The sequence below is a fragment of the Aristolochia californica genome, unplaced genomic scaffold (genome assembly GCF_029961685.1).
Source record: "Aristolochia californica isolate CCGP_79_NKW_82.1479 unplaced genomic scaffold, dmAriCali1.0.hap1 SCAF_7, whole genome shotgun sequence".
NCBI lineage: Eukaryota > Viridiplantae > Streptophyta > Magnoliopsida > Piperales > Aristolochiaceae > Aristolochia > Aristolochia californica.
Window position 1 is genome coordinate 36,211,093 of NW_027182268.1, and position 12,631 is coordinate 36,223,723.

At 40.0% G+C, this 12,631-nt stretch overlaps 3 protein-coding genes across 4 annotated transcripts; all 3 read right to left on the reverse strand.

Annotated features, from left to right (window-relative positions):
• Window positions 1-66: 66 nt before the first annotated feature.
• LOC137936910 (uncharacterized) lies at window positions 67-5,193 on the reverse strand. Its single transcript, XM_068781875.1, has 9 exons — window positions 4,869-5,193; window positions 3,602-3,695; window positions 3,331-3,422; window positions 2,359-2,484; window positions 2,114-2,234; window positions 1,914-1,998; window positions 1,207-1,320; window positions 1,026-1,065; window positions 67-495 (listed from the first exon to the last, which is right to left on the reverse strand). Exons 1-9 carry the CDS (start codon window positions 5,034-5,036, stop codon window positions 343-345), a joined length of 993 nt encoding a protein of 330 aa, XP_068637976.1. The 5' UTR covers window positions 5,037-5,193; the 3' UTR covers window positions 67-342.
• Window positions 5,194-5,530: 337 nt separating this feature from the next.
• On the reverse strand, window positions 5,531-6,330 carry LOC137936103 (uncharacterized). The gene has a single exon (XM_068780652.1). The coding sequence runs from the start codon at window positions 6,328-6,330 to the stop codon at window positions 5,974-5,976; it is 357 nt and encodes a 118-aa protein (XP_068636753.1). The 3' UTR covers window positions 5,531-5,973.
• Window positions 6,331-6,616: 286 nt separating this feature from the next.
• LOC137936102 (proline-rich receptor-like protein kinase PERK8) lies at window positions 6,617-12,499 on the reverse strand. Of its 2 annotated transcripts, XM_068780651.1 has the most exons (9): window positions 10,681-12,499; window positions 9,641-10,057; window positions 9,312-9,398; window positions 9,146-9,216; window positions 8,991-9,067; window positions 8,763-8,910; window positions 7,402-7,563; window positions 7,140-7,317; window positions 6,617-6,694 (listed from the first exon to the last, which is right to left on the reverse strand). In XM_068780651.1, the coding sequence occupies exons 1-9, from the start codon at window positions 11,645-11,647 to the stop codon at window positions 6,669-6,671; spliced, it is 2,133 nt and encodes a 710-aa protein (XP_068636752.1). In that variant the 5' UTR covers window positions 11,648-12,499; the 3' UTR covers window positions 6,617-6,668. The 2 variants fall into 2 exon arrangements, with proteins under 2 accessions (XP_068636752.1, XP_068636751.1); XM_068780650.1 differs by having other exon boundaries at window positions 8,991-9,216.
• Between the last annotated feature and the right edge of the window lie 132 nt (window positions 12,500-12,631).

Genomic DNA, 12,631 nt, shown 5'->3' on the forward strand with positions numbered 1-12,631 from the left:
TGTAGCTAAAGAAAACCACATTGAAGGAAGCGGTGGTTGACAGTGTATATAGACTTAGCAATGAAGGACTTAAATGTGTAAGTATTGCATAAGAGTACGCTTACAAAGCTAAAATGAGGGGGCAATCTATTAGCCGAACCTTTAGACATATGTAAGTGGAAAACAACATGGAAAGGCAAAAAAGTAATGCAATACAAAAGGTTATTATGTTTTTTTAACTCCCATCCTACCTCAACTTGATATGGTTTGCATGTTCTATATCTAACTACAATTCTCAAAAGAAGATTCCAGCCGCAAAAGTGAATTTTGGTCACATGCAGTGGGTCCTTTTCCTAGTCAGATTTATCTGAACCACCACCTCTGGATTGCTGATATGGGGGTATTCAAAAAAGGGGCATAGCGGTGGAGGAGTGGAGTCACAGATCGACCTATCTTAGCCCACACGCTTTGATGGTAACCAGCGGTCACAGGGGCATGGTACATAAGCTTCAGTAGCTGCAAAATCAAAAAAATGAGAATCAGAACAACGACAGAAAAAGCTCTTAGGAGTCCAGTAAAAGTGGCCAAACTTTTATTTGGTCTAATATATAATTCTGTTTTGGCACTGAAACCTAGTCAGTTTGGATCTGCACATATAAATTTTCTTTAGTCCGTTTTTTCAAGAGGGTGAATATTTTCTTTAGTCCTTGAGTGATACAATTCTGTTTTGGTTCTGTAACCCAGTCAGTTCGGATCTGCACATTGTCGGAGATATGAAATGACTTAAACTGGTCAACGATTAGGACCTTTCCCCTTTTTTTTTTTTACTTGTTGTCAATAATGCAAATGAGGGATTAGGAAATACAACTAATCTACCCTTTGAGACATATAATTTTATATTCTTGAATACTGATTCACTGTATTAATCCATAAATACCATATTGAGTGAGATGACTTCAAATATGGCATCAGGGAAAAGAACCACAATACTGGAAAACATCCCAAATATGTAAATGATGAACAAGACTAGAGGACATGATACCAACCTGCCAGTACATAAATGTTTGTATTATGTTGCGTTGCCACCTGCATCCACATGGTTAAGACTATCAAATTTAAGCTCTGGTGATTGCAAAAATATTTTTGAAGTGGAGTGCTAATGAGTGATCATACTGATTAGGATGACGATTAGTGTACAAAAAAAACACAAATTTGTGAGAAACTCACGAGAAAAGTGAAAGAATCAGAAGGAATCCAAGCCCAACTTCAGCATTGGAACTCAAGATGCTGAGGGTAGTAGAGTTTGACTCCACCCATAGACAACCATCCTCCAAATATTTCCTGCATAACATAGCATGAAAAAAAAAAATTATGTAGGTTCATCTCCATATGAGGCAGAAACCAATATTAAAAGCTCATAAGATTATCCAGTCATGATTTCAAGGGTGAAAGTAAACAATGAGAAAACTAAAAATTTTATAAGTCAATTCTTCTTGATCAAAGGATACCATCTCCTTGACACAACAAATGTTAAATGCTAAATTGCTGCTCCTTGCTGCCATTATATAACTGCTCCTGTCATTTTACAAAGCATAAAACCTTTTCTGTTTTAATTTTTGAACCCCTGACAGGGACTTGCACCCGAGATCTCACCCCCCCCCCCCAGGGTCACATATGTGGCCCTCGCACCAAAGACCCAATCCATGTACTAATTAAACAGACTATTTATCCTTATCAAAAATTAAAGTCAATCACTTCTTTTGACAAAGCTTAAAAAGACAATGACCATTTCATTGTGAATATTCAAAATATATTAAGACAAACTGAATAAGGATGTTCAGGCCAAATTATGCAAATCACAAGATTATTCTCACTCCCCAAAATAAGCTATACTCAGAAGGCCCAAGACATCAATTTGAACAAGGTAAGCATACCTATACAGGGAAGAACGGCCAAAATTACGCCTCAAGAACTTTGTGACATACTCCAGAGATCGGCAGAGCACAGGTATCAATGCAACTGCATTTAATATACATTAGAATATAACATAAAGAAGCGCTTCATAGCAAGTGTGATTAGTTGGAAAACACTATGAAATCATGGAGCAAACATTGAAAGAGGTTTGAGAGCTCACACTTAATATGCACTTGGGATGCAACAAAAGTAAGGCAGTAAAGGAAGTGGATGAAATCCTTGGTTGCCATTACTGACTGCAGCCACACTTGGACGGCTTGTAAATTCCATGCCCTAGGTTTCTAAAGGAACAGAAGAATTGAAAAACTAATAAAGGCATGAATAACAAAGAAAATTCAGAATCAAGCAGAAGCTATGGGCTCCCCTAAAAACATGACAGAAAGTCAAAAGGGTCAGTGTTCCTACCCCATAGAGTGAATATAGAGAATACAATGATGAACATAAAGTGCCAAGTAATGATAAACGGTAGGCTCTGTGAGAAAGATTCCGAGGCACGAGGGGAAAGATAGCAAGAACAGCTACAATAAATACCTGTAAATAAGCCACATAAAGTTTATTTACTAGAAAAAAAGAAACCAAAAGCATAGCATGAAGAGAAAAGAAAGACTCCTCAAAAGTGAGGCGAATATGTCATTTCACAACCAACTACATATCTCTATCAATTAAAAACCGACACCTCATCCAGAGTATGACCTTAGACACAATAGAAAAGCATGCAAACCCTCATACATTAAAATGCTCATGGACCAAACAATTGAAAAAGAGCATCTTTTATTGAACTGGATTGAGGACTCTCAACTGGATAACTAAAGAAAGATATTCAACATCCTAACTGTATGCATCAATATGAAGAGATTGCAGTTAACAGCATTTTGTGTGATGGCAATTAAAGAGTTAAAAGAGATTAAACAACCAAAGAAGCTTATGACCCATTTCATTGTCATCATAACATTGCACATTGAATACTTTCAGTAGAGAACTGTGGCAGATGACCGGATATCACATTCTTCAATTTACATGACTTCTCTAAATCGTTGGAATTGACTACATTCCCTACCAAAATCAGCCCTAATGTCATTATAGAGAACAAGAACTGAAATTTTATTCTCAAAGTTTAAATAAGAGAGAATTCTAAAAAGCTTCTACAGCAGAACCAGTATATGAAACATGTTGCTGAGAGAGAAAGATAGAGAAAGAAAGAGAAAGCACATCCTTTCATACCCACAACCAAGTTGAAACAAAATGGACATATAACTTTGCAAAGATCCATGAAGCACGCCATCTAAAAGCATATATTAAACATTTTTAACGGGCCCAAACATTGTTTCTTAAAGAAGATTTTCAAGATAAGATCTAAAACAGAGCTGTTTATGTTACCCAAGCATTGACTGAAAACTGAATGGTAGGTCGGTCCCATCGGAGAGAACCTGCACCTGTATCTGGCTGTGTTGATGTTCCTGTACTAGACCCTGAAACATAAAGTTCTGTCATGACTAAAACATACACATAAATATAGTTCAAATAATGCATCTAGTATAATTCCTGTAGTAACATTTACATGTACATCTTATTAAATAAAAAAGAACATTTATGTGTTCATGAAATTTCATGCAAACTCACAAGACAAGTGGGAAGAGATAAATACTACCAGAGTCTCGTGCCCTTGTTTGTTGAGCTGCAGATGGTCTGGCTGGCTGAGATGTGCCGGTTGAAGACATTGGCTCAACCACAAGATCTGGATCCTGCTTAAAGAAAAAGGGCAGAGATCAAAGAGGATGGTTGATGAAATGCTAATGACCATCCAAACTTGACACGATGAATTTTTTTAAAATAAATATATTATTTTACTTTTGCTGAAAAACAACCACAAATCGAATCTTATGTAGTAAAAGCACAAAGTGGTCATCAAAACTGACTTTTATTTGGTTTTGTAAATAAGAAAATTAAGAACTCTTGAAAAAAAAATACCTGAGAATGAAAACAGACACAAATATCATCATCATGAAAAGAGAATCGCACAGAAAACAATTCTGCTCAAGAAAAACAGTACTTGGAACAACTATTCCCAGAAAGAACAAGAAAGCCCTCTCGGAAATATTCATAGCAGGACACTGACGGTGCAACTAGAGAAGGAAAATGAAGTAAAAGCTAGAGCAACCTACGCCAAGAAAAGGAATTCAGGTATTGAGCAAAAAGGGACGAGGGTTGGTCATTTGGCCCCAAATGCACTAGTTCCAGTTCTCTTGGCTACGCCTAAGAGCCTAAGTGAAAAGAAAGAATGAACTAAAACAGGCAATTGCAGTGAAAAAGTGATTCTCATAGTCAGGTCATGCTCGATCAGGCACAACCAGTCCAGGCAGTTAGACACATTCTAACAACAGACGTTCTCCAAACCGGAGCTCGTCCCAGACATGCATTTGCACATTCAAATCCAAAGAACATGCACCAGTTATCACAATGTCAAAGGGCGCCCTCAAATGGACATGCACCAAATCCGTAAATCCAGAAAACTAAAACGTCTCCACTTCAATTCCAACATATGAAACAAATGAACCAATGTTCAAGACGCATACCCGAGAATTATACAAAGATCAGAGAAAAACTGGTTTTACTTGGGAATTACAAAGAGAAACGATGACACGAGGAGTTCAAGAAACTGGTTCATAGGAATTATAAAGTTGAACGTAACCCCGAAAACAAAGAAACCCCACCAACAAATTCCAGGGATTGTCCCTCAGGTCCAAACCACGTTTCAAACCACAAGATGCAATACTCAATAAAAACTTACAAGATTTTAAAACGAAAAAAAAAAAAAAAAAGTGAGTAATTTATTGGTTCTCCAAGTCCTCAACGAGCGTCAATAATAAGTGCATAATTGAACGAAAACGTAGGATGGATAATATCAGATTAATTACGATGTATCGCTGGTAAAACTTGCGCTTGAAATGATCGACGACGTCGGGGCGAGAGGCCATGTGAGGAGGGATGAGAATATTGGACCAGTAATCCGCCCATCGAGGATCACTCTCGTAATCGTACGACGCAGCTGCGATCTTCTTTATGCGCTGTGGATCTTCCCCCATTTCTCCCAGCCTCGAAATAATCGAATCTCTCTTCCTCCGCGCTCCCTGAGGGGAGAAAATCAGTTGATTCGATCCCTGGGAAGAAGAAACCAGAAAGGGCACTGAAGCGGTGAAGTCAGACGTTGGTCGTCTGCGCCTTTCAGACTTCGAAAGACTGTCGCGTAGTCGTAGTTCGATAAATGTATAGGCCTAGCCCAGTCGACAAGGTGGTGGGCGGTGGACCCCACTCATTTGGACATTCTCGTCTCCCTTGCCAAAGCATAAAAATCCCGGCGAGTCTCAGCATCAAACCAACCATTTTTCTTTTTTTTTGGTTTGTAATCTTGATTCAAGAACGTTTCCAATTTCAGACAACTGTGATGTTAGAGATTCGTTATCGGTTGAAAACCTCCGATCTGCAATTTTTAGAAAAGATTTTGTTTTGAATATGGTCAATGTTAAGATTCAAGCAAGAACAACGAACAAAACAACTGTACTTGATCGATTTACGAAACATTCATTGTCATCTTCTATCGCGTAAACATTTGTGCAGCTTCGTAAAAGGATCAACAAACGAACCCAGGTGTGGAAATTCATCATCCATGCCAGCCCCACCTCGTTCCTGCTCCTTGGTACGTATCTATCTTCTTCTATGCTTTCGTACAAAGCAAAAGCGTAAACAGAGACAATGTTATGGATCAAGATTCAAGAGTGGTTGCTCGCCACACAGTTTCCTCGATCCGATCCCTGAATATACAGGTAATCATTGCATTTCCAACATTAAAACGAGTCGCAAGAGGTGCTGCTCATCCCTGTCTCATTCATTTCGGGCCAATCCAATTCGGTGGATTGGAATTGGTATATGCAGGAAATTGCTCCATTTTTTATCTTCTGGTGAAACGAAAGAAATTTTATTCGGAAGGACGCGGCTATGAATTGATCCGGTAGAATTATCAAATCATTCTTTTCTTCCCCAAAAGCTTCCGAATGCTAACCGGCCTTCTCTCGACAACTCGTCCGCTACTTTCTGAGCTTCAACCAAGGGGCAACTGTAGCTACGGACGAAGTCAAATGGGTTTATTTCAATTACTTCAATGTGAATGCCTATATGATCCCGCTCATCTCCTCTCGTCTGTTCCTTCCTCTTCTCTTTGTTATTCCTACCACGGAATTTCCTCCTCACAAGCTTCGTAGATCTTCTCACCAGTCTGTAGGGCAGTTTGATCACGACAAAGACAAGAATTTGGGCAATCAGACATTGACAGCAGCAACATATGACAACGCAATCGCCTGCAAGTGTGTTCAAGTCCTCCATTCTGATAGAACGCAGGGTAAAGGAGAAGAGCACGGAGAAACAGAAGAAGAAGAAGGTGGGATGAAAAGCCCATTCCTTCAAGAAACACGAGTCCTGCTGCCTTAGGAGAGGGGTTGAAGCAATAAGGTTAAGGGTAGAGAGACTTGGACGGCAAATTTAACTGCACGGAATCGGGAAACTTGAATGTTTTGCAGTCATGGTTCCCTCGTCGGATCTTGCGAGACGCTACTGACATCTCTGGAACTGCAAACGGGGGGTTCCATTGGATGGGAAGAAGAAACTTGGGTGTGAAGTTACTTGTAACTTGCAAGCATCAGAGAATAACTTTTTTGCTAAGATTACACTATTCTGCTTCCCCTTCTTCCTGCAAGGAAGATACAATGAAAAATGAATAATAATAATAATAATAATAATATTTAAAATATTTAGAAAATATTACTAAGTATTTTAGTAATAATACTAAAGGAATATATAGAAAATTATGTAAGCAAATTCACCATAGGAACAAGTAAAGGAATTTACACTTTACATCATAATGTTTCTCGTTACATTTCATCCGTTTGTTGCATTTGCAACTCCAACAACAGAAAAAACAAAAAAAAAAAAACAAAAAAGTAAGATTATGTACTGTTTTTGATTCTAAAAGCTGCTCAGTACTCCAAACCCGCCCTTTGAAGCAGAAAAAATTTAAGGGATAAAGACTGCACCAATAACTCTTTGAGCAACCATTTTGTATTGGGAAAATTTTACTGGAAAAAATTAAAAAATAAGAATAGTAATATTGAGTAGATGCTATCACAATTGCCTACCTATACTGGAACTGGGTTGGCTAAAATCAATACTGTAATCTTGGCTACCAAATGCCATCCTCTGAAACATTCTAATCTCAGCAGATTGCTGCACAGAGTTGAAGAGTTCACTCTGACCAGGCCTCATCCCATTGCTTAGATCTGATACGTCAGCTAAACTATCTAGAGCTCTAACAATCTGTGGATGTAAACATATGAAATATTAGTAATATCCTTTGTTTGGATGTGGCCTTGTGATGCTGTTGTTGTTAAACTGATTTACCTGTCCCATTCGAGGTCTCTTTGAAGCTGAGTGCCGGATGCATGCTGCCGCAGACTCGATCATTCGAAACATCTCACTTTCAACGTAGTTCTTCCCAAGCCTTGGATCAACTAAGTCTTCAAAGTTCCCATCGTCAAGTGCCTGGCTCAACAATGGCCGAGCCTGCATAGAATGTTTCCAAGCATTTTAGAGGATTTTCTTTGCAAACACTTGAGCTATGAATACTACCCACAAGCCTTTAGCAAAGCATAAATGGGAACATGCATATCAACAGCCAGCATGCCAGAGCAACTGGACCTACGGTCATCACCCCCACTGGTAGTAATTTAGTATAAACAACCCTGTAGCGACATTCTCGAATATGTATAATAATTAGAGGGAAACAACTCATTGCACTGACAATGATGTGGCCATGATAATTCAAGTTAATATCTACTGATGCATGGCCATGGATAGGCAGCAGGATACACGAAACAAAACAAAAGCAATTACATATGTAACTTTAAGATTTGGTGCCACATTACCTCCAAGAAGTAGAGACATCAAATAAATGAATAGATATATGAACAAAAAGATTGTCCGCAGACATGACATCTTTGAATGCAGCAAGGTTAGTCATCTTCAGCTAGAGCTTGACGAAGAAATAGGACATGCATGGAAGATTTTACTTCCCACAGTGGAAGTCAATAAGATCTTGGAGATAATCTTCTAATTATGACATAACATAAAATTATTCTCATTCCATTTCTTTTTCACTTATAAATCATAAATTCTTTAATTTTTCTCCTCATGCTAAAGATGGATTACTACCACAATATTTGTCTTCATCCAACAAAATGGAAAAGTTCCCAATTTGACCCCTTCCAGGTTTTCTAAAAATCATCTCAAAAACCAGACGATCATATATAATTTCCATGTTGTTACCTTGTGACTACGAATATTTGTGAACTCCATCTTGACCTTCTTCTTGGGTGTATACATTATCACTTAGTCTAGACTAACACTTTTAAGTTATATTATACTCCTCACTTTAAGTTATATGTATCTATATATATACATAAATTAGTCTAGAGTCTAGATTAACACATTTTGCAAAGTATCCTCCAAAAGAAAGGCCTCATGCAATCATTGTTAAGACTCAACCCGATTGGTCTTATCTATACGAAAATAATTCTTCAACATGTGTAATTATTTCTTAACTACAATTCACATGGTCTTTAAATCCTGTAATTTTTGTTTCTTTATCGAAAAATATATCCTTAATAACAAAGAATAATATCAGTTACATTCCTACCCAGTAGGTCTAGATACTTAATAGGTAGATAGTGCAAGAATCTAGAGAACCTATAAAATTTGCTTACCCATTCAACAAGACTCTCATCACCTAAAGGTTGAGACACATCAACAGGCTTGCGTCCAGTAATAAGCTCTAGTAGTACAACCCCAAAAGAATAGACATCAGATTTTTCAGTCAGCTTCCCAGTTGATGCATACTCTGGAGCCAAATATCTGGAAGCGCCATTTCATCATTAAATTTTTGTTTAGGAGAAGTGCAGCCATTGTACATTAGTCCTGCAGATATAACTTACCCAAATGTTCCCATTACACGGGTAGTTACATGTGTGAAGGAATCCAGGGCTAATCTTGCAAGCCCAAAGTCTGAAACCTGAAAATTGACAACAATGAAGTTGTTATACCAGTAGAAGCAAATTTTAGAAAAGATGTCAGTAATAACAAGGCATACCTGAGCTTCAAAGTTGTTGTCTAGAAGAATATTTGATGATTTAATATCCCTGTGAATAATCCGAGGATGGCCTAATAGAACAAAGAGATGGAAAACAAAAGTTAGAAACAGAAAGCCTGACAAATTAGCCATTACATAAAGGTAATATAAATAAAAAAATAGTTACAGTCTTCATGAAGATATGCTAATCCACGAGAAGCACCAGCTGCACTCTTTACCCTAGTCCCCCAATCCAAAACAGGCCTTCCTTCCCCTGAAAATACAATTAAACAGTTAAATTTTCAAAACCCAGATTGCAACTAACGTTGAAAAATGAAAGAGGAATGATCTTATGAGACAGCTCACATCATATGATGTTGTGATCAAAGGTGGGCCTTTCCTTTTCACCAGAGATCTGACAAATCATTCAGAAAGGCCTTACCAGGAACCAGTCTCAAAGGATAATTCCTTAAAGAGTAAAAATGGGTTTATCTCTTATTTGACAGTGCATATTACCATGAAGATGATAATGAAGTGTATCATTTGGGACAAAATCGTATACAAGCAATCTCTGATTCTCAGATATGCAGTACCCCACGAGTGAAACCAAGTGGCGATGATGTACACGACTAATAATCTCGACTTCTGCTTGAAACTCTCTCTCCCCTTGGGAGCCGCCAACTTTGAGCTGTTTCACAGCTACTTCCCTTCCATCAGGTAAGCAGCCCTTATGTACAGGACCAAATCCACCCTCACCCAAAAGATTCTGCTCAGAAAACCCATTTGTGGCCTCTGATAGCTCCGCATAAGTGAACCATGATCTTGAATTCCCTAGAGGTCCTGGCTCGGGTGGTGAATATGGATATCCACTGCCACCAGAGCCCTTCCCAATGAAAGGAGTTGAAGAAGGTGGAGTCTTCAAATAAGATGAATCTGAGGAAAAATATTATCCCAACTGAGCAACATGGTGGCCTACGATACCGTCGAAAGAGAACATAGAAACTTTTGCATGCTTATCCAAGAAAGTTAGGAAATAAAGTAAGGAATTCTGCAAAACAGCAGTTAAACTTAAACCAACAAAGGCAAGCAAAACCCAAAGAAGAAGAACCAGATAACCAAACAATGTGCCTGTTTAAAGAGAAGTACTATGGAGCTTCTTTCTTTCTCTTTCAAACAGCAGGTCGATTTTATCAAGCTTCACCAACGAAGTCTTGGCTCTATTATTTCAATATAAAATATATGTTAACTGGCAATTAGATTCCATTATTTTCCAACAAGTCAGATCAAATTCGTACCATTGATATCTGTGTCCTACATTGCTCAAGAGTAGAATTATCAAACTTCAGCACTGAAAGAGAGAAAAATGAAGAAAACTAATCTAGATATCTGCTCCCTAAGTAATGAACATTAAAACCCAACTAGACGTGACATAGATGGTTAGCCTACATACATTGATTTCGGTGACATAGTAAGAACTCTACTGCTAAATTGCAAATAGAGCAGAGTATGGCGTGCAACGGTAACAGTGATATTGTAGAAAAAACAGTTACTCTTACCTGATAAATTAGACGATCCATACGGTGAAGGATTAACATACCCACCCGCTAAGGCAGTACTGCCTCTTCTCCTTTTCCTCACAGAAAACCATACAAGCATAGCAATAAGACCAAGTACCACAATGGATGCTGTTACACTAATTGCCACCACTGCACTGCTCCCAACGCCGCCACCTCCAGCAGAGTTGCCATTTCCTGAAGGAACATCACCGTTAGGGATTGGGTTGGACGACTTAGTATTGGTAGGACTAGCTGGAGGAGTTAAACTTCCGGATGGAGTGGTGGGGGAGGATACGGGTGGACTTCCGGAAATAGATGAATTGGTTGGAGGGGGAGACAGTAGGATGCCTGGGGGGGGCGGAGACGACGGCGTTGCAGGAGTGTCCGAAGCCGGGGGAGGTGATGGTAGATCGGAAGGAGGAGGAGCAGTAGGAGGAGACGGAGAATTTTCGGGTGGTTTAGTCGATGGTGGAGGGGGGACACCAGAAGGGGGTGGTGGAGAAGCTGTAATAGGAGGAGGCGAAACCGGAGTTTCTGGTGAAGGTGGCGAAGGTGAAACCGTTGGAGGAGGCGGGGATGACACCGGTGGGGGGACTGCAGGAGGCGTATCGGCCGGGGGAGGGGAAGGGCGAGATACCGCTGGAGGAGGGGGCGAGGCCGAGACAGGTGGAGTGGAAGCCGCCGGAGGAGGGGGGGAAGCGGGAATCGGAGGTGGTGGGGACGAAACAGGAACAGAGGGCGGTGGTGGAGGCGACGAAACTGGAGATAGTGGAGGTGGGGGAGATAAAGTGACGGGTGGAGGAGCAGAGGGCGGAGTTAATCGAGGTGGAGGAGCAGCTGGAACCGAAGAATTTGAAGGTGTGGGTGGATCAGAGGTAGCATTGGGCTGTGATGACAAGGGTGGTGAAGTGGGTAAAGGAACTGGAATCAATGGAGTCGAAGTCGGAGAGGGCGATGAAGCCGCCATCCCACCAAAACTTCTTTTGGTGGAGATACAAAACGTGCACTGCTGAAATTTCAGAATTATCCGGATCGAACCCTCAAAAGTTATGAATCAAAAGGCCAAACAAACATAGAAGGCGAGCAGATTCAGTCATCAAACAGTTCATCGAGTCAAATCTCGTCAGAAAAGTCAAGACCTTCTTCACCAAAGCTCCTCGCCGCATCATTTTCTTAACTGAAACCCAACGTCCGGAGGCAATTTCCGTCCAAATTGCAGAACACTGCGTTCCTCAGCAGAGCCCACACTTCACAGGCAAAGTCTCCAAAAAATATCCCAATAATAACAAAACTCCTCCCTGAAAAAACTGAACCATTGAACATTCCCTTTTAAGAACCCAATTCAGCGAGATCTACTCTCAACACAGCCTAGAGACAGAAATCCAACTTGAGTAATCCACAAATGCAGCATTCATCAAGTAAGAAACACAGGGACCCAAGACCCAGATACCCAAACCTCTTTCAAAAATCCACTTCTCCAAATTTTTCGAACCGCTCGTCCAGAAGAAATAGAGACGACCGGCGCTCTGAGCCTCAAACGTGATCGCAACTCGCAAGCAGGAACAATTCCAATGGAAAGGGCAAGACTAAACAATCACACAATCATCAGATGACATCACAATCGCTGGATCCTGATGACCTTTTCAAGTAAGGTTATAAAAAAACAAAAGAAACCCCCTCGTGAGAGTCTTCTCCCGCGTTTGTCAGCGCTTGAACACCATTTTTTTCATTATACGAAGCTTTCACTTCCGCCCACCGCCGTGTCTTTGACCATTTTGTTTTTCTGTTCCAAATCGAGAGAGCTTTTCAAAACTCGAGACGAGGGTTACATCCCCACAAGGCATGCCAAGGATTTGATGTATCTTTGTCATGTTCGGGTGCGAGTAATTAGGGGGATTCTCTATAGGAAGGAAGTCGCTTGTCGGCAGTAAAAGTGAATTGCAACCGACAA

Excerpts from the sequence above, each read along its gene's own strand:
- LOC137936910 (XM_068781875.1), bottom strand. The coding sequence starts at position 5,036 with ATGGGGGAAGATCCACAGCGCATAAAGAAGATCGCAGCTGCGTCGTAC. Across the intron at positions 3,696-4,868 it reads AGTTTTACCAGCGATACATC|GATCCAGATCTTGTGGTTGA; the intron begins GTAATTAATCTG and ends TTCTTTAAGCAG. Across the intron at positions 1,999-2,113 it reads ATCCCAAGTGCATATTAAGT|TTGCATTGATACCTGTGCTC; the intron begins GTGAGCTCTCAA and ends TATTAAATGCAG.
- LOC137936103 (XM_068780652.1), bottom strand. The coding sequence starts at position 6,330 with ATGGAGGACTTGAACACACTTGCAGGCGATTGCGTTGTCATATGTTGC.
- LOC137936102 (XM_068780650.1), bottom strand. The coding sequence starts at position 11,647 with ATGGCGGCTTCATCGCCCTCTCCGACTTCGACTCCATTGATTCCAGTT. Across the intron at positions 9,399-9,640 it reads ACTTCATTATCATCTTCATG|GGGAAGGAAGGCCTGTTTTG; the intron begins GTAATATGCACT and ends TTGTATTTTCAG. Across the intron at positions 7,564-8,762 it reads ATGAGAGTCTTGTTGAATGG|GCTCGGCCATTGTTGAGCCA; the intron begins GTAAGCAAATTT and ends CATTCTATGCAG.